This window comes from Thalassophryne amazonica, chromosome 11, assembly GCF_902500255.1.
Source record: "Thalassophryne amazonica chromosome 11, fThaAma1.1, whole genome shotgun sequence".
Classification (NCBI taxonomy): Eukaryota; Metazoa; Chordata; class Actinopteri; order Batrachoidiformes; family Batrachoididae; genus Thalassophryne; species Thalassophryne amazonica.
The window spans coordinates 38,395,298-38,421,446 of NC_047113.1; the positions used below are offsets into that span (position 1 = coordinate 38,395,298).

General features: G+C 39.6%; 1 protein-coding gene across 2 annotated transcripts in view; it reads right to left on the reverse strand.

The window, feature by feature from the left end:
• Positions 1–11,924: 11,924 nt before the first annotated feature.
• The window catches only part of ccnjl (cyclin J-like), a 54,651-nt gene continuing 40,426 nt past the window's right edge, over positions 11,925–26,149 (reverse strand). For both annotated transcript variants that reach the window (XM_034181236.1, XM_034181235.1), the window contains exons 4-6: positions 21,614–21,913; positions 21,308–21,467; positions 11,925–14,665 (exon numbers count right to left, since the gene is read on the reverse strand). In XM_034181236.1, the coding sequence (XP_034037127.1) occupies positions 14,146–14,665; positions 21,308–21,467; positions 21,614–21,913 (980 nt within the window). In that variant the 3' untranslated portion in view covers positions 11,925–14,145. The remainder of the gene's footprint in view (positions 14,666–21,307; positions 21,468–21,613; positions 21,914–26,149) is intronic.

Consider the following 26,149-nt stretch of genomic DNA (forward strand, 5'->3'; position numbering starts at 1 on the left):
TGACAAAGGAGCATATTCCATTTGTTCAGGACCAACGAACACTGGCTCAGCTGCCTTAATCAATCAGCTCAAAATCCACAGTGCTGGCAGCAAAAAAAAAAAAAAAAGTGATAATTTCAAAGTGAATAAAATACTACTGATGTGATGATTTCCACCTTTTAATGAGTTCACCACACATTCCCAGAAAATCCACACTGTTATACACCGCAGAGTGGAAACATGTCGCTCTGCAGGCTGATCAGACGTGGCAGAATTATTGTGCCATCTGTGTTTTTTTAAGTGTGAAGTGGAATTTTCCTTTCTTGTTGTCATGATACCAGCACGATGAGGCAGGGTGCCATTCCAGTACCAAATGCTGCAGTGAAGAACGAGAAAGCTGAAAGCTGTCACGACTAATCATTTTGACAAATGTGTCTGGGTACAGAGAGATGCTCACTGGTGTGGCAGGGACGACTCTACCTCCACAGGCCTCATTCACAGCACAGACCCAACAAGTGCTGCTTGACTCTTCAGTCAAACAAACGCTGAGCCAGAATGACAATTTTTCAAAACGTGACTCAAAATCTATTAGTATCCACTTGTGTGGTCTGAAACATGGACATAATACAACCTAAAATTAGCCCATTGCTGCCTACTGCCACATCAGAAAGCTAATTGTTGCCATGTAGTGTTTCAGGCATTCTGAGATATTGAATCATTTGCTAAACAATTCAGTGTTTTAAAACAATGATTCAAATTAATCAAAACAAATTAATATCTGGAGCAGATGTTTCAGTTTGTGTTTTGATGATGTTAAAACAATGATTAATTTTCTGAAGCAATTGTTTCAGTTTGTGTTTCAGTGTTAAATACTCATTTTCTGAAGTAATTGTTTCAGTTTGTGTGTCAATGATGTTAAATCAATGAATCATTTTCTGAAGCAATTGTTTCAGTTTGTGTTTCAATGATAATACAATGAATAATTTTCTGAAATAATTGCTTTACTGAGGCTTAGTTCAGAATGCCAGATTCATAAGATTAATAGTTTTGTTTTGACCACTCTTTGGTCTCCAAAGTAATGGTCACCCTATAATGTGATAACTAATAAAGGACCCCTGACACTTGCACGATTTGATGCATGCACTGTGTCGTGCAAGAGAGTAAACTCGTCATTAACGGGTGTAGACTGAACGTGCAATTACGCAAAGATAATTTTGAACAGCATAAGTGCAAACTATTCCTTTTTAAAACCCTATGAGCTCAAACAATAATTTGCATCACGTTTTACCAAAACTTGAGAAACTTTGATTTTTGACCCTGTACAAACTGAAATTGACCTTTGTCACTATTTTTGCTGCTTTTACCCCATAACATTCAGTCATAGATAAGCCAAACTATACTCTTTTGGAATTTTCACGATCAGACAAATAATGCGGTATAATTTTCAATATGACTGAAGCATTTTTGGTCCTTCACTGACCCCTCCCTGGCTATCGCTACCATTATGAGATGGCCACCACCCATTTCATGGTATACTGACTCTGGATTTGTAATTGTTGTTTCACCACCTTAAGTGGTTCACATTAGGGCAAAAGTGGCTTCAGGCTCATGGACTATAGGGGATATTTATCAATGGCTATTTTGAGGAACTGATTAAAAATTTTGAGGACATGAACAGAGTGCCATTTTAACCATTTTTCTTTATTTGCATCTTACATTCCTGGAAAGTCACCACAGTGGCGGCCCCATAGATTTTTTTTTCTGCAGGTGCTATGGGGTAGCTTGGTCATTTTAATACAACCCCTGGCAAAAATTATGGAATCACCGGCCTCGGAGGATGTTCATTCAGTTGTTTAATTTTGTAGAAAAAAAGCAGATCACAGACATGACACAAAACTAAAGTCATTTCAAATGGAAAACTTTCTGGCTTTAAGAAACACTATAAGAAATCAGGAAAAAAAATTGTGGCAGTCAGTAACGGTTACTTTTTTAGACCAAGCAGAGGGAAAAAAATATGGACTCACTCAATTCTGAGGAATAAATTATGGAATCACCCTGTAAATTTTCATCCCTAAAACTAACACCTGCATCAAATCAGATCTGCTCGTTAGTCTGCATCTAAAAAGGAGTGATCACACGTTGGAGAGCTGTTGCACCAAGTGGACTGACATGAATCATGGCTCCAACACGAGAGATGTCAATTGAAACAAAGGAGAGGATTATCAAACTCTTAAAAGAGGGTAAATCATCACGCAATGTTGCAAAAGATGTTGGTTGTTCGCAGTCAGCTGTGTCTAAACTCTGGACCAAATACAAACAACATGGGAAGGTTGTTAAAGGCAAACATACTGGTAGACCAAGGAAGACATCAAAGCGTCAAGACAGAAAACTTAAAGCAATATGTCTCAAAAATCGAAAATGCACAACAAAACAAATGAGGAATGAATGGGAGGAAACTGGAGTCAACGTCTGTAACCGAACTGTAAGAAACCGCCTAAAGGAAATGGGATTTACATACAGAAAAGCTAAACAAAAGCCATCATTAACACCTAAACAGAAAAAAACAAGGTTACAATGGGCTAAGGAAAAGCAATTGAATCCAATTGAAAATTTTTGGTGGAAGTTGAAGAAAATGGTCCATGACAAGGCTCCAACCTGCAAAGCTGATATGGCAACAGCAATCAGAGAAAGTTGGAGCCAGATTGATGAAGAGTACTGTTTGTCACTCATTAAGTTCATGCCTCAGAGACTGCAAGCTGTTATAAAAGCCAGAGGTGGTGCAACAAAATACTAGTGATGTGTTGGAGCGTTCTTTTGTTTTTCATGATTCCATAATTTATTCCTCAGAATTGAGTGATTCCATATTTTTTTTCCCTCTGCTTGGTCTAAAAAAGTAACCGTTACTGACTGCCACAATTTTTTTTCCTGATTTCTTATAGTGTTTCTTAAAGCCAGAAAGTTTCCATTTGAAATGACTTTAGTTTTGTGTCATGTCTGTGATCTGCTTTTTTTCTACAAAATTAAACAACTGAATGAACATCCTCCGAGGCCGGTGATTCCATAATTTTTGCCAGGGGTTGTATGTATATGTTGCGGACATGAACGAGCGAAGCACGTCAGCATCTCACCATGTCATTTAGGTCCTTCAGGCTTTATTTTGAGTAAATGCTCCAGGGGAGCATTAGCATGGCAAAAACCTTTCAGCGGAGCCCCCCCCCCCCCCCCCCCCCCGCCTTTTTAAGCATTTTTCTTTATTTGCCTCTCACATGCCTGGAAAAGCTCCTCGTCATCTAACCATGTTCTTTAGGTCCTTCAGACTTTTTTCAGTAAAATGGTTCTTGGGAGCGTGAGCATGACGAAAACCTTTTAGCTTCTTGGGGGGAGGGGGGGGGGGACTCTGCTCCCCCATACCCCCACCTTTTTAAGCATTTTTCTTATTTTGCCTTTCAACTGACCCCCCTAATTACAGCCATCTTAACCCCCTGCCACTTTAAGCATTTTTTTTTATGTAAATAGTAAGTCCCTTCGGCTGCTCACTTGTTTGCACTCGGGGTCGCCACAGCAAATCCAAGGTGGATCTGCATGTTGAACTGGCACAGGTTTTACGCCGGATGCCCTTCCTGACGCAACTCCACATTACATGGAGAAATGTGGCAGGGGTGGGATTTGAACCCGGAACCTTCTGAACTGAAACCAAGCACATTAACCACTTGGCCACCACCCCTGCTATTTTTTTAATGTAAATGTAAATTAATATTCAAAGTTTTCAGCTAGTTGACAGTAGGGCTGTACAATATGGTTATTTGAGCAACAAAAACTGAACCATTTCAGCAACTTCAAGAAGACTACACTTGGTAGAGGTGGTGGCCACGTCGTTAGTGCACTTGGTTTCAGTACACAAGGTTCCTGCTTCAAACCCCACCCCTGCCACATTTCCCCATGTAATGTGGAGTAGCATCAAGAAAGGCATCCGGTGTAAAAATTGTGCCAAATCAACATGCAGGTTGATCTGCTGTGGCAACCCCAAGTGAAAACAAGACAGCAGCCAAAGGGACTTACAGACTACACTTACTACAGTACAATGACATCATCAAACATGATGTCGAACGTTCTGTTGATGTTTCTTTTTATGACTGAAATATTTATCTAATCACATAAATCTGAAAATGCTAGATTTGTGTCTTACTGTGGAAAACTGTTCTGAGCGGATGATGTCATCGCCCTCAGCGGCTCATAATGAAGGACATCATGTTCATAACAGTGTAATTTTGCTTCTTCTTGTTGGTGGTGGGACAAAGCACTGGCGACCAGTACAGGCTGAGAAACACACCCAGAGCAGACAGACACTGAGGGACTTCTTTTTAAAAAGAACCCTTAAAAAAAAAAAAAAAAAAAAAAAAAACTGAACAAGTACCTTCCATCATAATAAGGAATTAACGCATTTCCAGACATTATATTCCAAAACAAGGATGTCATGTGGACATGTTTTCAGCTGTGATGATAAATTCTGGCAACAGGTCTGATTAAAAAAAAGACTATATTTAATCTGTGTGCCGTGTTGTCCATAACTCTCATTTGGCTATTCGCACGGCAAGACTCTGGTGGCAAAACTTGGACTTGTATAAACAAACATACTGCATTAAATGAGTTATGGACATGGCCGCCGTTCCAATAGGGTCGGCCTTTTGCCAGTCTTGCCGTGCGAATACTGAAATGAGCATTATGGACACGGCCGAATAAAAAAAAAAAATCATCAAAACCAAAAAATATTAAAGGAGTTAACATCTTGAATGTATGTTTGTTTATACAAGTAGTTCCACGTTTTGCCACCAGAGTCTTGCCGTGCGAATAGCCATGGCCCTCATATATTGTATAAACATTTTTGTTTGTATTTTTCTCATTGTGATACAGAAAATGTATGTAATATATAATTGCTTTTGCCTTTGCCTTCCCCTGGCATTCTGATGTTCATGTACATTTTACTTTAAATATTACAATAATAAAAAAAAAGTTTTAGCTTCTGTTGCTACATTGATTAACTCCACGTCTTCTCCATTTTTTTTTGTAGAAGCGCTACAGCGCTACATACAGGCCTGGCATATGTACTACAGCATTTTCAAGTTTTCACAGGATCTGTGAGAGATATTTCTTGAATGGAACAATTCTTGAAATGACAAAGAAAAAGATTGCATACGGTAAGTTCAGTTTCAGTGTGGAGAAGGCCTTAAAAGCATGGGATGAAATTAAATTAAAATAATAAATGAGGAATTATTTTCTAAGGGGAGCTATGACTAATCCAGCAGGAGCTATAGTGCTCCCTAGCGCTTCCCTTTTGTATATTTTGGAATTTTAATGTTCTGTTTTGGTGGTATGGTTTTTGATATTGTTTTTACTGTGAAGCACTTTGGGCAGCTGCTGTTGTTGTAAATGTGCTATATAAATAAAATTGACATTGACATTCCCTTGCGCGGCCCCTGCCTCACCACCTCATTTAGGTCCTTCACACTTTATTTTCAGTAAATGCTTCTAGGTAGCATTTCCATGGCTTAAAGCCTTCATGCAATTTACACACTGAATAGTCACGGACTCACCTCGTGTGCTGTAGAGTTGCGCACTGCATCCCACTTTAGGATTCCTGGATTCAATGTCGACTCAACATTTAGCATTTCCTATTTCAGTGTCGACTGTGCACCGACTTCCAGCGAGATTTCCTCTATTCATTCCTCTTTTTATTTTTATTGAGACAAACAAAAGCTTACACAAACACCTTACAGAGGTAAACATAGCAGTGCAAAAACAACATAATGAAAAGCAGATTGATATCCTCTGCTGTAGCTCCAGGAATTGTTCAACAGTTAACATTTCCTTTTTCACTGTGGGTCAAATTGTGGCATTTCCTGTTTCAATGTGAACTTGCTGAATTCCCGCGAGAGTCCACGATATCTCGCCTACTGTAAATCTAGCCCGACAACCAGCCCAGCTATGAATTGGGCCAGATACTGGCCTCCATTTTGGCCTGAGATTTCCCACTCCTAAATGACCAATAGGAGAGCAGCGCTGGGATTCCCTCTCCTAAACAACCAATAGGAGAGCAGCACTTGCACCACATCAATGAGAGGCCGACGCACGGGCTGACATCCCCATCTCAGCCGCCAACCAATCACAGGCTAGGAGAGAGGCCAGTATCTGGCCCAATCCAGTGCTGGTTCTCGGGCTATTGTCAACCCAGGAAGTGTTCAACATTTGACATTTGCTGTTTCAGTGTGTACTTGCTACTGAATTCCCATGAGAGTCCACGATATCGCCTATTGTCAATCGAAGAAGTGTCGATCCCGGAAGTGTTCAACATTTGACATTTCCTGTTTCAGTGTGGACTCAAAATTTGGCACTTCCTTTTTGGGACACAGTGTACTATGAGCGAGTTTCACGTCACTTCGCTGGTATTAATATGAACTCGGATATCACCTTTCTTTTGGTCAAAATGACCTTTGACTTTGGGTAACATTTAAAGATCAAAATCAAAGTCACAATTGTTTAAATCTTGATCAAATGTCAAGACTGTACCAAACCATGTATGATGGTGTCATTAAATCACTGAGAATTGATTTGTATGAATCATTCAAACGTGTTGCACTCTGAGTGCCACTTCGAGTTTTATAGTGTTTCTACCATTTTACTGTTTTGAACCCATGAAACATTTCTAAACAGTCAACTTTTTTATATATTACTTTTGTGATGTATAAAGTATTCCTTTAACTTTAACTAGTAATGACTTCATGACTTTCTTTGCTAATAAAATTTTAACTATTAGAGAAAAAATTACTCATAACCATCCCAAAGACATATCGTTATCTTTGGCTGCTTTCAGTGATGCCGGTATTTGGTTAGACTCCTTCTCTCAGATTGTTCTGTCTGAGTTATTTTCATTAGTTACTTCATCCAAACCATCAACATGTCTATTAGACCCCATTCCTACCAGGCTGCTCAAGGAAGTCCTACCATTATTTAATGCTTCGATCTTAAATATGATCAATCTATCTTTATTAGTTGGCTATGTACCACAGGCTTTTAAGGTGGCAGTAATTAAACCATTACTTAAAAAGCCATCACTTGACCCAGATATCTTAGCTAATTATAGGCCAATCTCCAACCTTCCTTTTCTCTCACAAATTCTTGAAAGGGTAGTTGTAAAACAGCTAACTGATCATCTGCAGAGGAATGGTCTATTTGAAGAGTTTCAGTCAGGTTTTAGAATTCATCATAGTACAGAAACAGCATTAGTGAAGGTTACAAATGATCTTCTTATGGCCTCAGACAGTGGACTCATCTCTGTGCTTGTTCTGTTAGACCTCAGTGCTGCTTTTGATACTGTTGACCATAACATTTTATTACAGAGATTAGAGCATGCCATAGGTATTAAAGGCACTGCGCTGCGGTGGTTTGAATCATATTTATCTAATAGATTACAATTTGTTCATGTAAATGGGGAATCTTCTTCACAGACTAAGGTTAATTATGGAGTTCCACAAGGTTCTGTGCTAGGACCAATTTTATTCACTTTATACATGCTTCCCTTAGGCAGTATTATTAGACGGCATTGCTTAAATTTTCATTGTTACGCAGATGATACCCAGCTTTATCTATCCATGAAGCCAGAGGACACACACCAATTAGCTAAACTGCAGGATTGTCTTACAGACATAAGGACATGGATGACCTCTAATTTCCTGCTTTTAAACTCAGATAAAACTGAAGTTATTGTACTTGGCCCCACAAATCTTAGAAACATGGTGTCTAACCAGATCCTTACTCTGGATGGCATTACCCTGACCTCTAGTAATACTGTGAGAAATCTTTGAGTCATTTTTGATCAGGATATGTCATTCAAAGCGCATATTAAACAAATATGTAAGACTGCTTTTTTGCATTTACGCAATATCTCTAAAATTAGAAAGGTCTTGTCTCAGAGTGATGCTGAAAAACTAATTCATGCATTTATTTCCTCTAGGCTGGACTATTGTAATTCATTATTATCAGGTTGTCCTAAAAGTTCCCTGAAAAGCCTTAATTCAAAATGCTGCAGCTAGAGTACTGATGGGGACTAGAAGGAGAGAGCATATCTCACCCATATTGGCCTCTCTTCATTGGCTTCCTGTTAATTCTAGAATAGAATTTAAAATTATTCTTCTTATAAGGTTTTGAATAATCAGGTCCCTTCTTATCTTAGGGACCTCATAGTACCATATCACCCCAATAGAGCGCTTCGCTCTCAGACTGCAGGCTTACTTGTAGTTCCTAGGGTTTGTAAGAGTAGAATGGGAGGCAGAGCCTTCAGCTTTCAGGCTCCTCTCCTGTGGAACCAGCTCCCAATTCGGATCAGGGAGACAGACACCCTCTCTACTTTTAAGATTAGGCTTAAAACTTTCCTTTTTGCTAAAGCTTATAGTTAGGGCTGGATCAGGTGACCCTGAACCATCCCTTAGTTATGCTGCTATAGACTTAGACTGCTGGGGGGTTCCCATAATGCACTGAGTGTTTCTTTCTCTTTTTGCTCTGTATGCACCACTCTGCATTTAATCATTAGTGATTGATCTCTGCTCCCCTCCACAGCATGTCTTTTTCCTGGTTCTCTCCCTCAGCCCCAACCAGTCCCAGCAGAAGACTGCCCCTCCCTGAGCCTGGTTCTGCTGGAGGTTTCTTCCTGTTAAAAGGGAGTTTTTCCTTCCCACTGTCGCCAAGTGCTTGCTCACAGGGGGTCGTTTTGACCATTGGGGTTTTTACGTAATTATGGTATGGCCTTGCCTTACAATATAAAGCGCCTTGGGGCAACTGTTTGTTGTGATTTGGCGCTATATAAATAAAATTGATTGATTGATGTGTGGATCAAAATTGACAAAAAGCCTTATTCAGCCGTTACTATGTGTAGAATATTTCAGGAGAAGCTTGAACCTGAAACCCTAACTAGCTGTGCCGATACAGAACACAGGTCATAGTGGTGCCGAGTACTGTTGGAAAACATGAACCAACAAAATCAGTCGGTACTGGTTACGCTACCTGTCTGTGACGAGACACTTCATCTGCATTGTCCCAGTCCAACCAACTGTAAATGGGCCTTGGGTGGATGTAACCTCTGAAAGCCTGGTGTCCTGCTTTCTAACTCTCCCTGTTCCACTACCAAACAATTAAACTCTATCAGGTGTGCTCAGCCAATCAGGAGCTGGAAAACACGTTAAAAAAAAAAATCAGGTGTGACTGGAGAAGGTAGATGAAAAAAAAAACATGCAGGGCGGGTGCTCTCCAGGACCCTGTCACCAACCCTGCTCCACCTGCATATCATCATATGATGTCACATATATCACAATACACGCATAATTACATCAGTGTTCACACAAATTATGTGGAAATTAATCTATGTCAAATGCTCAGAGACCCGTTATTTATTTTATGCAGTAGTTTATGCATTTATCACGATACTCATGTCAAATCTTATATAATTTGATACAGGCCCCAAGATATGATGATCACGACACGCCTGTATCGTTCCACCCCTGCCCCATGGTGGCTGCAAGTTTTCATACTTGCTCACAGCTCTGTCAAATTTGACCAAAATTCAATTTGCTTTAAATACGAAGGAGAAACAAGAAGTCTGTTCTGATACCAACAAACTGAACCTGTTCTTTCAGAAAGGTCATCAATAAACAGTGGTGGTCTCCAGTGTTGATACTGTCACACACCAGTTAACTGATTGAAACATAAACAGCAACATCGACTGCGTTTACATACTGCCGCCACTAGAGGGCGCCATCATTCAGTTTTTTTGTTTTAACGAATCAAAGGACCACAGTATAAGTGACTATTCTGAAACTTTTTTTAATCATTCTAAATCAAACTACTAACACGCATTTGAAACTGTAACTTATTACAGCTATTTATGTTGACAAATGACTATTTTTATCCAATTTTATCCCATCCATAATCTGTTACAAATGTGATTTTTCTTTATTTTACAAATAAACTGTTGCTACCTGCTAAGGAAATTACACTAACGTTCTTTTTTAAACTTCTGTTTATCACGTGGATCTTGTTAACACTTCAGTAACGGCATATTTTTACATTAAAAAGAAGACAAACATTACATATCAAGCATTTTTCTCTAATCTGGTAAAATATGTCAAACTAATTGTACTAAAAACAAAAATCTTTAAAATCTTTAGAAGTGACTATCAGGTCAGGGAGGAGGAAGACAAAGAGATGATCAGTCAGCCGTGTGACAGCTCTGACCTCTGCTCCATCATTTACAAACTGACAACAGCTTCTTTCATTCCTGCATATTCACAGACACATCTGTCAGTACAACTTTAAAAGCCATCAAAGATGACAGCTTGCTGCTGGCTGCTCTTTAAGATGTGTGGCATCTTAACTACAATTTAATCAGGATTATGTGGAGGGACATTATGGATTTATTTGATTTAGTGCCAATTAAAGATAACTGGTACAACTGAGCACGTGCAACACAAAGTCAACCAATAGACGTTTGGTTTTTGTGCCAAAAAAAAAAAAAAAAAAAAAAAAACGACTAGAATTTAATACACTTCGACAAAATGCTATAAAACCGAGAATATCGAGTGGGCAGTGGAAGCAACGGCACACCTTCATGCCCAACTATCCCACGTGTAAATAAAATGTATTTTGTTTATAAAACTGCAGTGTTCACCAAAAATAAAATATTTTAACCAACTTCCATAGTTTTGTTTTTTTTTTTTTCATAAATATATTAGCATGTGGCCAGCAGGGGTAGTGGACAAGTGGTTGGTGCACTTCATCTGTACAGAAGGTTCCTGGTTCAAACCCCACCCCAACCACATTTCTCCGTGTAATGTGTAGCTGTGCCAGGAAAAGTATCAGATATCAAACTTGTACCAAATCAACATGTAGATCCACCGCAGATTTACTGTGGCGACCCTGAGTGCCGAGTGCAAACAAGGCAGCAGCCAAAGGGACTTATTAGCATGTGGCCGGGAAATTTGACCTTGAGGTCAGTCTGATTCAGACCACTTCTATACTTGCATAGTTACAAAGGGAAAAAGGTGATAAGAATGTACGCCGCTCGCAGCACTCCGAAAAGTGTTGATTGTCCATTTGGAGCACAGCAGTGAGAAGAAAATGTTTTGCTCTTCTTATGCCTTCAAAGTGGTGTTTAGCTGAACGCTAAAATTAATTTAATAGTGTAGTGTGCATGACAACGCTGGGGGAAAACTGCTGTCCTCTTATTGAGAAGTTAAAGAAATCTATCTGAAAGAAAAACAAGTGCATAGTCCACGCTAACCGCTACCATATCTCACAGCATTTCATGATTCAACATCACGAAATATACATTAAGATATTGGTTCGTCACAAAAAGTGCCATATTTTCATAACGGGACCACAAATTAATTCGAACACATTCCACAACGGGAGCATGAAATGAAAAGTGATTTGGGGTGAGATTAGTAATTCTAAGATTAAAAAAAAAAAGTCTCAAAAATATGACTCATTTCGTGATGGGCGCATGAATAAAACTTGTGAGACTGGGTTGGCTAACCAACGGCATCTTGGGCAATGCAGACCACTGACAAGCTTCTGTGTGGATGACTTTTACAAAAGTACAGTTCACTGAATTTAACTTTTTAACCAGGAAAAAAAAAAAAATCTGTTTCTTAGGGTCACCATGCCTAGCGCACACACACACACACCAGATTTATACACATTTGATTTATAAAAAACAACAAATCAGTGTTACATGAACCACTGACTACATATAAAAGCATAAAAACAAAGTGGAAGTTTGCAGTGTCATTTCATTTGCTATCACACAAGGCAGAACTCATTTTGGTGCAAGTGTTATCTGCCTCCTTCACGGTAAAGACAAACTAGCTTCAGAGAGGCGCTGCCTCCAAGGAGGCAGCTGCAATATGAAAGATTTATTTATTCATTGTGTTCAGAGCACACTGCCCTCTACAGGAAAAACAAGCTACAGCAAGTCGAACCAAACAATTTTTAAAAAGTAATAAATTACAAAAGATGAACCAGTGGTGTGCATGAGACAGTGATGGCTGTGGTCATTTTTCAATAGAAAACATATTGCACCTTTGGCACCTCAGAGAGAAACTGCTCATACAAACAAAGAGGAAGGACCCCCGGAAGCTTCAACTAAAAATACAACCAAAACAGGAATCTAACACAAAATATAGCTACAAGTGTACATTTTAAAAAAAGTTAGTAAAGAAAAGCATAGCATTTTAGCTTTTATCACAGGAAAGAGGCGGGAATAAACCCAAGCTGAAATGATTTGGTGGTTCCACAGTGTTGAGGTTCACAGAAAGCTTCATGTACAAGTAGTGTTCCACATAAAACAAATGTGCTTGCATTTACAGTTCAGAACTCAAACCTAGCTGAGGGCAAGGCACCAACACACTAATACAGGACAAACCATGTCCACAGCAAACCTACGTGAGGCTGCAGATGTGAAAATGTGCCGCTTTATCTGGAAAACCTTCAAATGGCATGTTCTGATGAATTTTTTCAAGAAGCTCAATTCTCCACAAAACTACAGCCTCAGTTTCAGTTCAGTCATACATGACCAACATCACAGAATTTGGGGTCCATGGCCTTTTTGAGTATCACCATAGCAACAGTTTAAGCCCTGTGACCATCAATGGGAATCTGGATGCGTTTATACTTAGAAAGGAAGTGGAAGATCGGGAACTGGAGCTTTAGATCACTGGAAAGCTAATTACAGACAACTAACTACAGATGTGTGTTTTTTGCTTTGTTTTTTAAACCAGTGACCATGAATCCCATTTTACTTAAAGGCTTATTCAGCAGTCAGTTACAGGCGCCTCAGTGGACCAGTCCAGTGATGAGGGCGAATACCACACGGACGTCCTATGAGCGCCCACTTAAAGCATACTCAACAGCACAGAATAACACAAGGCTGAAAGTTCCAGCCTTAAAACCTGAGCCAGTTTCTACAAATGAAAATTTACAAAGAAAATAAGGAGGTGGTTAAAAAAATAACTACTTCATATTAAACAAAACAGAAAAAAAATGCATCATAAATAAAAGCTATGGCATGTTTCAATGGCATAATATTCAAGTAATTTTGTTCAAGTCCCTGATACTTTTAGTGGTTCATGTAAACATTTGAGTCATTAACAGACGCAGAACCAACAGGTCATAAGAAGGCAGCAGCAATTCATATGTACAATACACAACTCGTGTCCAAAGTCTCGGCACAGCGGTCCAACTTGCCACGCTAAATTATTTGCGTGGTGCTAAGAATGTTGAAATTAATACTTTAGTTTGAGAAAGCCTGTGAGTGGATGGAGGGCTGTGCCACAAGGGCTGGGCCTTGTAAATGGTAGAGAAGAAGAAAGAGCACTGCAGGCGTGTCATAGCTGACAACTTCACCTGCTATGCACAAAACAATGAATTCCTCTACGAGCATTCCAAGAGGCTTAGTCAGAGACTACAGATATTAGATCCAGATTCACTGACATTCAAGAGACACATATTCTCTTATTGAAGACCACTTAAGTGACATGCATAGCCCCTTCATTTCCTGCCACATCAACAACAAACCTGCAGGTTAGCTTCTCTGCCCAATAGTTCATGACAAATACCAGCCAAATTGTTCCACTTAAAAACATTTTTGGATTACAATAATAAAAAAAATTAAATAAAAAAAAAAGGCAAGCAGCAAGATATAATCATAGAAACACCGTGGTCTGTACTTCTAAAATTGGCTCAGCTATCACAGAGCTAAAAAAAAGAGGCACTGAATGAGGCTGATGTTCCAATGATCTGCTGCTTTTATCTCATTCACAGTGATGACAGTAAAATAAGAGTTTTCTAAAACCAGAACACAAGGTGGACATGCCCAAGTTCCAATCAATCATGTCACGTCAGCGTGATGACTTCCACTGGGTCTGCCTTTCCTTTGGACCTCTGCTTACGCTTGAAATGTTTCTGTGAAAGGGATGTGGGGGTGGCACAAGTTGGAGGCATGGTGGCACTGACAGAGAGAGAGACGAGGTCTGTAAGTGGAAATTTCGGGATGGCAAGTTGGGATGGACATGTAGCAGCGTACTGCTGTTGGGGTTTGGGCTCCCTCTCCATTTCCTGGCGTCACCTGTCAAAACAGCCGGCTGTGAAAGTGTGATGAGGCCCCATGTAGCCCCCGTTGTAAGTCATACTGAGACAGTGGCGAGGCTCTCCACTGAGGGCCATCTGAACAGAAATGGGGCCCTGAAGGGCAAGTCCACGAGCCCCTGGCTGGAGACCAGAGGTCAAGCTCTGGTAAGAAGGGAAGACACTTCCAGGGGTGACTGCAGGGGCTGCCGTTAGCAGACCCACTCTGTGGCCCTGGAGGAAGTCAGGGGACATGTTCACCACAGGCCCCAAAGTCTGGGACTCAGCTAAGGCTTGAAGCTGGGACAAGGACGGGGAATGCTGGGAGAGGTGAGCAAAGCTATCTGCCTGAAAGAGGAGCTGCTGTGTGGTGGACGTGGTACAGGAGGATGCGGGTGTCTGGATAACGGACACTGGAGAGATGTGAGACGTCTCCGGCTGAGACTGCAGAGAGGAGGGCCGGTGAGGTGGTGTCGATTTGGTTTTGTTGGCCTCCTTAACATCGTTGTCGTGAGCACTGTGGAAATACAAGGCGTAAATATTCATGTAGCTACTACTTCAAAAACAATCTACTTTTTTTTTTTTTTTTTAATCAAGCAATGTGTGGAGTTTGTGGGTGAACTGTGTGTAATTTCACTGCAGAAAGAGAGCGCCGCATCATCACGTGTCAGAGTCACAGAATTAATGGCTGCTCAGATAACTGCAGTAACCTCCTAAAGGGCCTTTCACACTGCAGGCTTTAACGCGACGCTTTAACGCCCCCTAGCACGTAGGCCGATGCTTTCCAACGCGTCGTGACGTCAGACGCGTCGCTTCGGAAGCGGCAAGGGGGCGGAGATTGCGGCTACGTCACACTCTGCCTGTTGCACACTCTGAAAAAAGTTCAGCGATCGCCATCTTGAATTTGCGTCGCCTGAACCACAAAAAAAAGCTTTAAAAAAAAACAGCAGTAGAACGATTCTCCCATCACCCTGCTGGAAGAAGCTTTTTTTAAGCTACTTTTCGGACTGACGACTTGGTGGGATATCAATCGAACCGCGACAGCAGGCCGACCCGCATGGAGAAGCCGGCCTTCAGGCATCATTCCTGGGCAGACCGAGGCAGGCAGCCAGGGTGATGGAGCAAACCCACTCAGTCCGAAATCTCCCACTTTTTGGATATATGCGAAGTCCCTATTTGCCCAACGGAGGTTAGTTCTGCAGCTTTATCGAGGTGAGGATAAAATAAAAGTAAAACGTGACGTTTCTGCAATGCTGTGAATGTTTATTGATCAGCTAACGTTAGCTTAACTTTTTAGCACAGTTGATCTGAGTGAACGCTTTAATTTGTAGATGGTTCAGTCTCTTATTTTTACCAAATAAGGCTACAGCTTTTTTCAGACACCACAAAAGCTCAACTTTAAATAACTTATTTTTTCAGGCGTTTTTTTTTTCCATTGTTTTTTTGCCGTTTTTTTTTCCCTTTTTTTTTTTATATAAACTGTTCAGTGTTTCTTTATATTTAAAAAAAAATATTTTTATTTGTCCCAATCAGGAACATTTGCTGTGCAGACAACCAAACTTCCATTGATGAGCTGAACACCGCGAAGTCCAGTCGAAAGAAAACATCTCTGCTCTAAAGCAAAACCACCAGAGTTCAAGGCTGCAGAAGAGACCTTCATCTGGTCCAGAGAATCCAGCAGAACATCACCTGCTTCTAAATAAAAGGCTCTTTCAACAGCAATCATTTTATTATTGTTTAAAAAGCTGTTTGATTTTATATTTTATCAATAAATGAACAGATCATTAAAAATATCCACAAATCAAAGTCAAAAGACATTTGCACAGGTAGAAGCTCTCCACTTATTGTGCTCAAATTCATATTTTAGAAATGACTGTCCTGATAACAACATTAAAGGCAATTACATATTTTGACGAAATTACAAGTTTAAATGACTATAAAAAAATTCATCATGAGGTTTACGTCACAGAAATCCTACTTTACAATCACACTGCAGTCATTGTTAAATTATTTCCTGTTGCATTTATAATACACATTTGTATTTATTTAGTGTCTTTTTCTGGTTGAAATGAGATAAATAATTTACCAGACTTTAAAAAAAATGTACAAGTTTCCATGTTATTTAATTTGTCTAAAAATAAATGTCCAAGGTTATGTTATGTTAGGTTATGTTAAACAAGAAATTAATCTGAAATAATAGGTGGTTTTAATTTACAGATGAAAGGTTTCTAAAGAACCATTTATTGATTTATTTAGCTATTTTAATTACAAGTGTTCTAAAGTTTTTTTTTTTTTAACAGTAATCAGAAATTTTGAGGTAACAAACAACAACAAAAACATTTCCAATTATTTTTCTTCAGAAAACTGCTCTATAAATGAGCTGTCCTGTCACACGTTAATGTTTTGTTCAGATCAGTGGTTTCTGAACCAATCGGATTGGTCCAATCCATTTTGTAGAGATCAGTGGTTTCTGCCAGGAGTCTTCCGTGTTTTGGCCCGATGCGTCGTTCCTATTGGACAAAGCGAAGGTACGCCACAGCTCAGAGTGTCGAAAGTTGGATTGGATTGAACTTTGACCCGCGTCAGCCTGCCGACAAGTGGCAATGCGCACTCCCGTCAGAAGCGTCATTTTAGCTCGGCTTCTGACGCGTCTAAAAAGCAACGCGTCTCATTGAAAATAATGCTTTTTAGACCGACTTTTGACACTTCTGACGCGTTCAGTGTGAAAGGCCCTTAAGACCCAGAGGTTCTCATGAAACAAAACTTAGTTTGTGGACGAGACAACCAAAAATGTCATGTCCATATATGTGGATGCCAGGCCCTAGGAGGTTAAACACACAGTTGTGTTTGTATGCAATTATTCTCAACATAGAGAAACAATCACTCACGTAAAAGTACAAAGACTGGAACCCTCCAATATGGCAGATACAGTAGTGTTCAGAATAACAGTGCTATGTGACTAAAAAGATTAATCCAGGTTTTGAGTATATTTCTTATTGTTACATGGGGAACAAGGAACCAGTAGATTCAGTAGATTCTCACAAATCCAACAAGACCAAGCATTCATGATATGCACACTCTTAAGGCTATGAAATTGGGCTATTAGAAGAAAAAAAAAAAAGTAGAAAAGGGGGTGTTCACAATAATAGTATCATCTGCTGTTGACACTACAAACTCAAAACTATTATGTTCAAACTGCTTTTTTAGCAATCCTGTGAATCACTAAACTAGTATTTAGTCGTATAACCACAGTTTTTCATGATTTCTTCACATCTGCGAGGCATTAATTCTGTTGGTTTGGAACCAAGATTTTGCTGGTTTACGAGTGTGCTTGGGGTTACTGTCTTGTTGAAACACCCATTTCAAGGGCATGTCCTCTTCAGCATAAGGCAACATGACCTCTTCAAGTATTTTGACATATCCAAACTGATCCATGATACCTGGTATGCGATATATATGCCCAACACCATAGTAGGAGAAACATGCCCATATCATGATGCTTGCACCACCATGCTTCACTGTCTTCACTGTGAACTGTGGCTTGAATTCAGAGTTTGGGGGTCGTCTCACAAACTGTCTGCGGTCCTTGGACCCAAAAAGAACAATTTTACTCTCATCAGTCCACAAAATATTCCTCCATTTCTCTTTAGGCCAGTTGATGTGTTCTTTGGCAAATTGTAACCTCTTCTGCACGTCTTTTATTTAACAGAGGGACTTTGCGGGGGATTCTTGCAAATAAATTAGCTTCACACAGGCGTCTTCTAACTCTCACAGCACTTACAGGTAACTTCAGACTGTCTTTGATCATCCTGGAGCTGATCAATGGGTCAGCCTTTGCCATTCTGTTTATTCTTCTATCCATTTTGATGGTTGATTTCCATTTTCTTCCATGCATCTCTGGTTTTGTTGTCCATTTTAAAGCATTGGAGATCATTGTAGATGAACAGCCTATAAGTTCTTGCACCTGCATATAAGTTTTCCCCTCTCCAATCAACTTTTTAATCAAACTACGCTGTTCTTCTGAACAATGTTTTGAATGTCCCATTTTCCTCAGGCTTTCAAAGAGAAAAGCATGTTCAACAGGTGCTGGCTTCATCCTTAAATAGGAGACACCTGATTCACACCTGTTTGTTCCACAAATGTGACGAAATCACTGACTGAATGCTACACTACTATTATTATGAACTCCCCTTTCTCTACTTTTTTTTTTTACTAATAGCCCAATTTCATAGCCTTAAGAGTGTGCATATCATGAATGCTTGGTCTTGTTGGATTTGTGAGAATCTACTGAATCTACTGGTACCTTGTTTTCCATGTAACAATAAGAAATATACTCAAAACCTGGATTAATCTTTTTAGTCACACAGCACTACTATTATTCTGAACACTACTGTACATGCCATTTAATTACTGCTGTCTAATTTATCCTGTGCTACAGGTTAGTTAAAATTTTCAGGCAATGTGCTTTAACATATGGACAATCGGTATAATTTTTAACAAAACCCGTCTCCACATGTGCATCCTTTTGTTTAATCCAACTGCAATAAAACACTTGTTTTATCTCGTCAAGCTCTGCTGACTGCTTTAGTCTGCTTTAGTTTAATTTTTCTACCAGAGTGAATCACTAACTTGCTGCCTGTAGTTGAAAACCACATTTAAACAGTGCTTCGTTCCCAAAGCATTTTAGAGATTGTAGTCAATTTATCAACCTGTGAGACTGTGCTGAAAAAAGAACTGGTTCGCTGAAGTCAGTGTAACTGAATTACTTTTACTACAACAGGCTGAAAAACTTTGACAAATTTAAAAGATGTATAACATTCAGTTTGTCAATAAATAAAATCTGTAGCCCTTCAGCAAGCAGGCAAGTCAGCTTTGTTTAAACAGGGCCAGAGATTGATCTAAAAGAGCCCTGTCCCACTGAAGAGAGGATCAATTGCGCATGAACTGAGTACACAAATTACGGGCGTTCATTGTCGTCCGCAACAAAAATGGCCAAAAATGACAAATGTCCCAGTATGAATTACGGATATATTAATAATATATAGCGACTATATGATGAACAATCACGGTTATATAACGCATGTAGTGAGGAAACTGATCCGACACATTGAGATTATCACGTCAGTATTACGGGTGTATTATGAATGCATCGCGCGTGTGTTGCGCGTGCACGGCATCTGCATTGCGGTCATAAAATAAGCTCACTCGGGCCGTCTGCATCATTATTCACACCAACAATACAGCCTCTGGAGCATTTGCTGGACTTGGACAAGTTGATCACAGAGTTAATGTCCATGCGAGGGTTAACTGTTCATGAGTTTGGGGAGCGTGAGGGGGGAAGCCGCTCGGGGTGTGAGACGGTGTTTTTTTTTTGTTTTTTTTTTTTTTTTTTTTGAGAGTGTCACAGAAAACAGACTTCAGCGTGAGTTGTGGCTAAACAGCAACTCTTCCTTGTGTTGGTGTTAAATAAAAGTCCTGGAGGAGACACGATTGCAGCAGCTACGTCTTTGTGGATTTACACAGCCAAACCGGCACTGACAGGTATGTCGCTTTCTGCCACATATAGTACTTTGGGTTTACGTGACGTGTTTGTTATGCATTCACAGATTGTCCACAAATCAGCTGCAAAGCAGACGTAATAAAAATGCTTTATTCGTGGCCAGTTTGTATGCATTCACTACAACATATTTTAGTTTGTGATGTGGACACGATGGGCACGATATATATATCTGTTTTACACACTGTCCCGGTCCACTGCCAAGCCGCAAATCCCCGTCAGTTGCGGATATCAGCGGTTAATGGCAGATATACAGCGCACAGAGTGAGTATGTATTGTGTATGAATTGAGTATATATGGAGTATGTAAGGCGAATGTTATCCGCATCCAGATTTTTGAACAGCTCAAAAATCCTGGCTGCGGACATGCGTGCCTCTGCGGATGATCACGGGTGTGTTCGGATGACAGCCGAATCATACAGGCATGTTACACGGATATTGCGGATGTTTGGTGAATACGGGCCAATTTTGTGCGCAATCTATACGCAAATCCTCCTAAATGCCAGTGGGACAAGGCCCTGAGAAACACTATTTAGATATTTCTAAAAATGTTGTGTCAATTCAATTCACATTTATTTACAGTGGAACCTCAGCTTTTGAACAGCTTTTATGAACAAATTTTGTCTGGCTTTTATGCATAGAATGCTGTTAAAAAGGTAAAAACAAAGTGTTCTTTTTGGGGCAAGGAAGAGATTAATCCATTTTACCTTGTTCCACTATAGTTTGATATAGCACAAAATCACAACAAAGCTACCTCAAGGTGCTTCACACAAGTAAGGTCTAACCTTACCAACCCCTAGAGCAAGCACACAGGTGACAACAGTAAGGAAAAACTCCCTCTGATGATTTGAGGAAGAAACCTCAAGCAGACCAGACTCAGAGGTGTCCCACTGCTTAGGTCATTCTAACAGTCAAAAGGTTTTTACAAAAAAAAGTTTTACAAAACATAAGAAACAGAAAACATGAAATCAAAACAACATTAAAGAATATGCATTTGATGAAAGTCCACATAGACATAGTAGAGAAGCTTGAATCTTCGACTGGACTGGGTTGCTTGATGAGAGGATGTTTCGCTTCAAATTGCAGAAGCTTCCTCAACTAAAATTCTTGCTATGGTCTGACTTCTGTCTTGACTCTTATAGAGAAGAAGTTGAGGAAGCTTCTGCGATTTGAAACGCAACGTCCTCGCGTCAAGCAACCCAGTCCGGTCGAAGATTCAAGCTTCTCTACTATGGAAACCACCTGGACAACTGAGAGCCTTAACAGAAACGTCCACACAGACGTTCAACCTTCTTGTGTAACAAGAAAAGCAGATTCAAAAAATTAATTAGATGCCATTACTGGGATAGGCTCCAGTCTGAATGAAATAGGTTGGCTTTTTTCATATCAGCAATTATACAAATTAGGGGACTAAAATAAAAGCCCATAAAAACAAGAAAAACAGACAAAATGGGGAAGAAAAAAAAAAAAAAGAGACCCCAATGTAAACAAGCCTCTCTAATTTAACTATGTCATCCCCCAACCACCCCCAAAAGAAAAAAGGGGCAATTAATATCTTCTTCAGGTCTGAACTGTCAGGGATGTGTGTTGTAGTTTCTCTTACAGCAGCATGAGTTCAATACACTGGGTGAGGTGGTCCCATGTGTAGCCCGTCAGTAGGTGCAGAGCAGTTGTCCAGCTTGGAGAAATCTGGAGGCAAATACGAGATGCTGCCACGCACGCAGCAGCAACCTGGGATGGTCGGAAACTCAAGAAGGCGTGATCTGAGAAAAACACAGAAATAAGAACTTAATAATTAAGCCATCAAACGGCTAGTAACACCACTAGATAATAAATACAGGTTTGAAACCTTTGGGGAGTGTTAGTGACTAAAAACAAAGCCAGGTTCATCCTCCTGCTCTTAACCTACCCTGCAGTGAAACCTCCAGGAAGTAGTTTGTGTATTTGTCCATGAAGGCCTTGGTCTTGGAGAGGGAGGAGATAGGCCAGCCGTTATAGAGGTCACCCTCCTGCACCGAGGCATGAAGGTAGTAGTCAATAAAGTGGGCGGGTGTGGGCATGCACAGATTCCAGTTAAAGGTCTCAAGCAACAGAAGCTCCATTTTGATCAGATCCCGCTTATTGAGAACCAGGTTCAAGCTGCACATGAAGCCCAGTGAATTGAGCTGCTCGAGTTTGGGCACCCGGTCTTCTTTCTCCTCAAATTTACCTGAAAAGTAATGGAAAATATAAAAACATTAATGATAACTGCATATTTGTAATGTTGTAACAGTTTGTCCAGACTATATTATGGTTTGTATGTAATAAATGGCTGAATGGTTGAAGGAGAAAAAAAAAAATACCTCATGCTTTGTAGTATTTGGATAAATGATATTCAGTGATGTTGGTAACGCGTTACTCTATTCTGACCACTTTTTTTTTTAGTAACGAGTAATCTAACGCGTTAATCTTTCCAAATCAGTAATCAGATTAAAGTTACTTCTCCAAGTCTGTGCGTTACTATTATTTTTGCATTGTGGGTCGATAGCAGCATTAAACTTGGTCCGTGGGCAGGAGGTCGGGGTTCGACTGAACTACACACTTTAAGCGGGCTGTGAACTTTTCATCCTCGGTTTTCTGCAGCAGCTCGTCCTCACCTCTTAAAGCACGGTGACAACAGCACACCTGCACTGAGCTTTACAAAGACATTTTTATGTTTTTTCCTCCTTTATTTAGAATTCTGAGCTGAGCCGCTCCGTATCTGGTCGTTAAAAACAACTGATCCTCCACGACACCATTTTCCACTCAAATGCACCTAAACTCTCTTTTTGAGGACCACATGATGTGAAAACGCAATAAAAATTTACCTGTAAATCTGGTCATGTTTTCGGCATAAATAAATGTTATCCATTCTTTGTGCTCAACCACCAAAGCAGGGGCGAATCCAGATGGAATGGGGGCATGGGGCAAGGATGTGCCCCCCCCCCACAACACCCCTAGATTAAAGGTCCAGTTTTGAAGCCTTTTTTTTACTACAACTACTAATACTACTTATAATAATAATTTCGACAAGTAAAATGTTTAGAGAGAATTTAAATGTTAGAAAGAATTTAATAGTTACATTTATAAACAATGTAGGCTAGAAATTGCAAGTTTTACTGTTATAGTGCTGTCAACAGTTAAATATGAGATCAAGAAAGAGGTCTTTATTTTACTTTTTATAAAACAAGTATTTATTTTCATTGAAGTCAAGAAAGGGTGACTATAAAGCGAGTTTTGGCTAAACAAGTATCATTGTCATGTTGAGGTGGCAGAGGGTTGTTGTCGACAGCTGGGGAAAGTAACTAAAAAAGTAACTAGTAATCTAACTTGGTTACTTTTACAACTGAGTAATCAGTAAAGTAACTAAGTTACTTTTCCAAGAAGTAATCAGTAATCAGATTACTTTTTCAAAGTAACTGTGGCAACACTGATGATATTACACAATGATGGTTTTAATAAAACAATAGCAATCCAGTTTCCCAAGTTCATTCCTTGACTGTGATAAAATTGCAAAGATCCACTTAGAAACTGGTTTGCTAGAAAATGTCACTATACCTAGCTTACATTTTTTAAATGTTTTAAATCACAACCAAGATATTAATCCCAACAAATGTGTTAACTAGCTTAACCCTCAAATGACCGAGTGGGGTCACTTATGACCCCAGGCATATATTTTCTGCACCATTTTTCTAATTTTAATTGGAAAAAGGTTTCCTACCATGAATTCATCCATTTGTCCTGCACTTGTTCATAGAATTTTACAAGGATCGGCCTATCTATGTGGCAAGTATATTCCAAATTTGTGCAGGGTCACTTGTGACCCCAGGAAGATCTATGAGATTTTTGACATTACAGCTTCAGATGGTATTGTAATTTGCCAACTCTAATCATTATATTTTACTGTTTTGCGGGGAAGCATAAAATAAATAGCAACATTTACAGCTGCACAAGCATTGAGACTGATTCTTAATGCCCAGAGTGAGGATGAAAAGGATGATGAACAGGTATATTACAGAGTGAAATAAACATGAAGAACCCTAATACAATCATTTAAATAGACGTATTCTAATATAAAGTCAATGGGATCATAAATAACCCCACTCTGTCATATTAGTCGCTAAAATAGCTTGGTCGCTTGAGGGTTAAAAGCAGACAAAAGAATCTTTGGTATCTGAGTAAATACATCAAAACTATCAGAACCTAAAATAAAATCCAAGAATGGTTAATACCTGCATTCTTTCAATATTAACGCTATTGTCATCCGAGTGTAAGAACAGTTCTAAAAGTCTAACTTGATGTGTAGATACTAATGGAGTGCTTGCTAATCATAAGCAATTACAGTTACCATATTTTCTGGAGTATAAATTGTTGTTTTTTTTAATTTGTTTTTTAATAGTTTGGTAGGTCTTACTACTTATACTCTGGTGCAAATTATTTACGAAACTGTCACATAGTACAGAAGCTTGAATCTTCGACTGGACTGGGTTGCTTGACGCGAGGACATTTCGCTTCTAATCACAGAAGCTTCCTCAGCTGAATTTCTTGCTCTGGTAGTCTGACTTCTGTCCTGACTCTACAAGAGCATCAAGCAACCCACTTCAGTTGAAGATTCAAGCTTATCTACTATGGAAACCACCTGGACAACTGAGAGCCTTCACAGAAACAGAAACTGTCACACTTTCATTAATAATAATGAATTCATCATCATCATCATCATGTATTTATATACGGCTTTCCCAAGAAACAAATCACTAAACAAAATAACTCCAATGAAAAAATTAATTGTAATACAAAGTAGACTACCACATTGAACAGAAACTCGAAATTAAAGAGTAACAGTGAAAAAAGGGCATCACTTATACGCTGAAAATATGGTAATACTGCTGAGTATCTGGTCATAAAAACTAACAAGCCAATAAACTGTGTCATGCAATTGTGAATTATAAAGCCGAAGAGCCTTCTCATAAAAAGTTTGCCTTGAGCCCTGATGTCTCGCTCACTTCGACCAGACACTACAGCAGTCTGAATATGACAAACGCTGGCTCCTCCCTATCTCAAGACACTGTCTTTTCCATAGCAACAACACAGGGGCCTCAGGGGGTCTCCGTGACCAATGAAAAGGGGGTAATTCTGCCTTTAATCCATGGGTCCAAATGGTCTAATTTGCCCATACCATTAGAACAAGGTTGAGGAAGTGTCGGGTTACTCTGACAAAACCACCACTACACCGTTACTGCTTGTAGCTATGATGCAGGCACACGTGACACACTTAAACAGGAATTGATTTGCACCCAAAATTAATCTAAATTATCTCATTTGTGTATAGAGTGGATAGTATTTTTTCCAAACCAGATACCAAATTGTAATAAATGGCCTTAAAAAAAAAAAATCCTAACAACAGCCTCTCAAAGGCAAAGGTTGAAATATTACGCATTGCCAAGGTCAGAAGAATAAAAATCAGCCGTATTACTTTGTCACTGTATATAGGCCTCCTGGCCCATATTCTGAATTCTTAGAAGAATTTGGTGCGTTCATCTCTAAATTGTCAACTAGTGCAGATAACATTCTGATCATTGGTGACTTTAACATTCATATAAATAAGCCTTCTGATCCCCTCTGCAAATCATTTATGAAACTTGTGGATGCATTTAGGATTTCGGCAATGCATTCGGGATCCGACGCACATTAGTGGAAATACCCTGGATCTGGTTCTCACACGTGGTATTGCTGTCATGAATATTGACATCATGCCTCTTTCAGTGGTCTCTGATCACTCACTTATTAAGTTTACAGTTTCACTGCCATGTTTAGTGGAACAACAACCTTATTTATCACTGCAGCGATGCATCAACTCCTCAACTAAGACTGAACTAGAAGTTAGACTGCCTGATGTCTTAGCCTCACTTCTGACAAATACCCAGTCAGTAGACAGACTTGTGGATAGTTTAAACTCAGTGCTCAAAACGACACTCGACATGACTGCACCACCTGTGTTGAAACCGCGCTCCCCGAAATCGCAGTCACCTTGGTTCAATGATTACCTGCGTGACCTCAAGCATAAAGCAAGAGGTCTAGAATGGAAATGGCGTCGTTCAAAATTAGAAGTATTCCACCTTGCGTGATGTGATGCTATCTTAGACTATAATCATGCATTATTGGCTACAAAGTGGACCTATTACTCTGATAATTAATAATTAATTTTTTACCCTTCGTTGTCCTTTGGCCTCCATATTAGAAATATTACTAGGACTGCTTTCTTCCACCTGCAAAATATAGCGAAGATTCATCCCATCCTGTCTATGGCTGATGCTGAGACCCTGATCCATGTGTTCATCTCTTCTAGACTGGACTACTGCAATGTTCTATTTTCTGGTTTACCGCAATCTAGCATTAGGGCTCTCCACCTGGTTCAAAATGCTGCAGC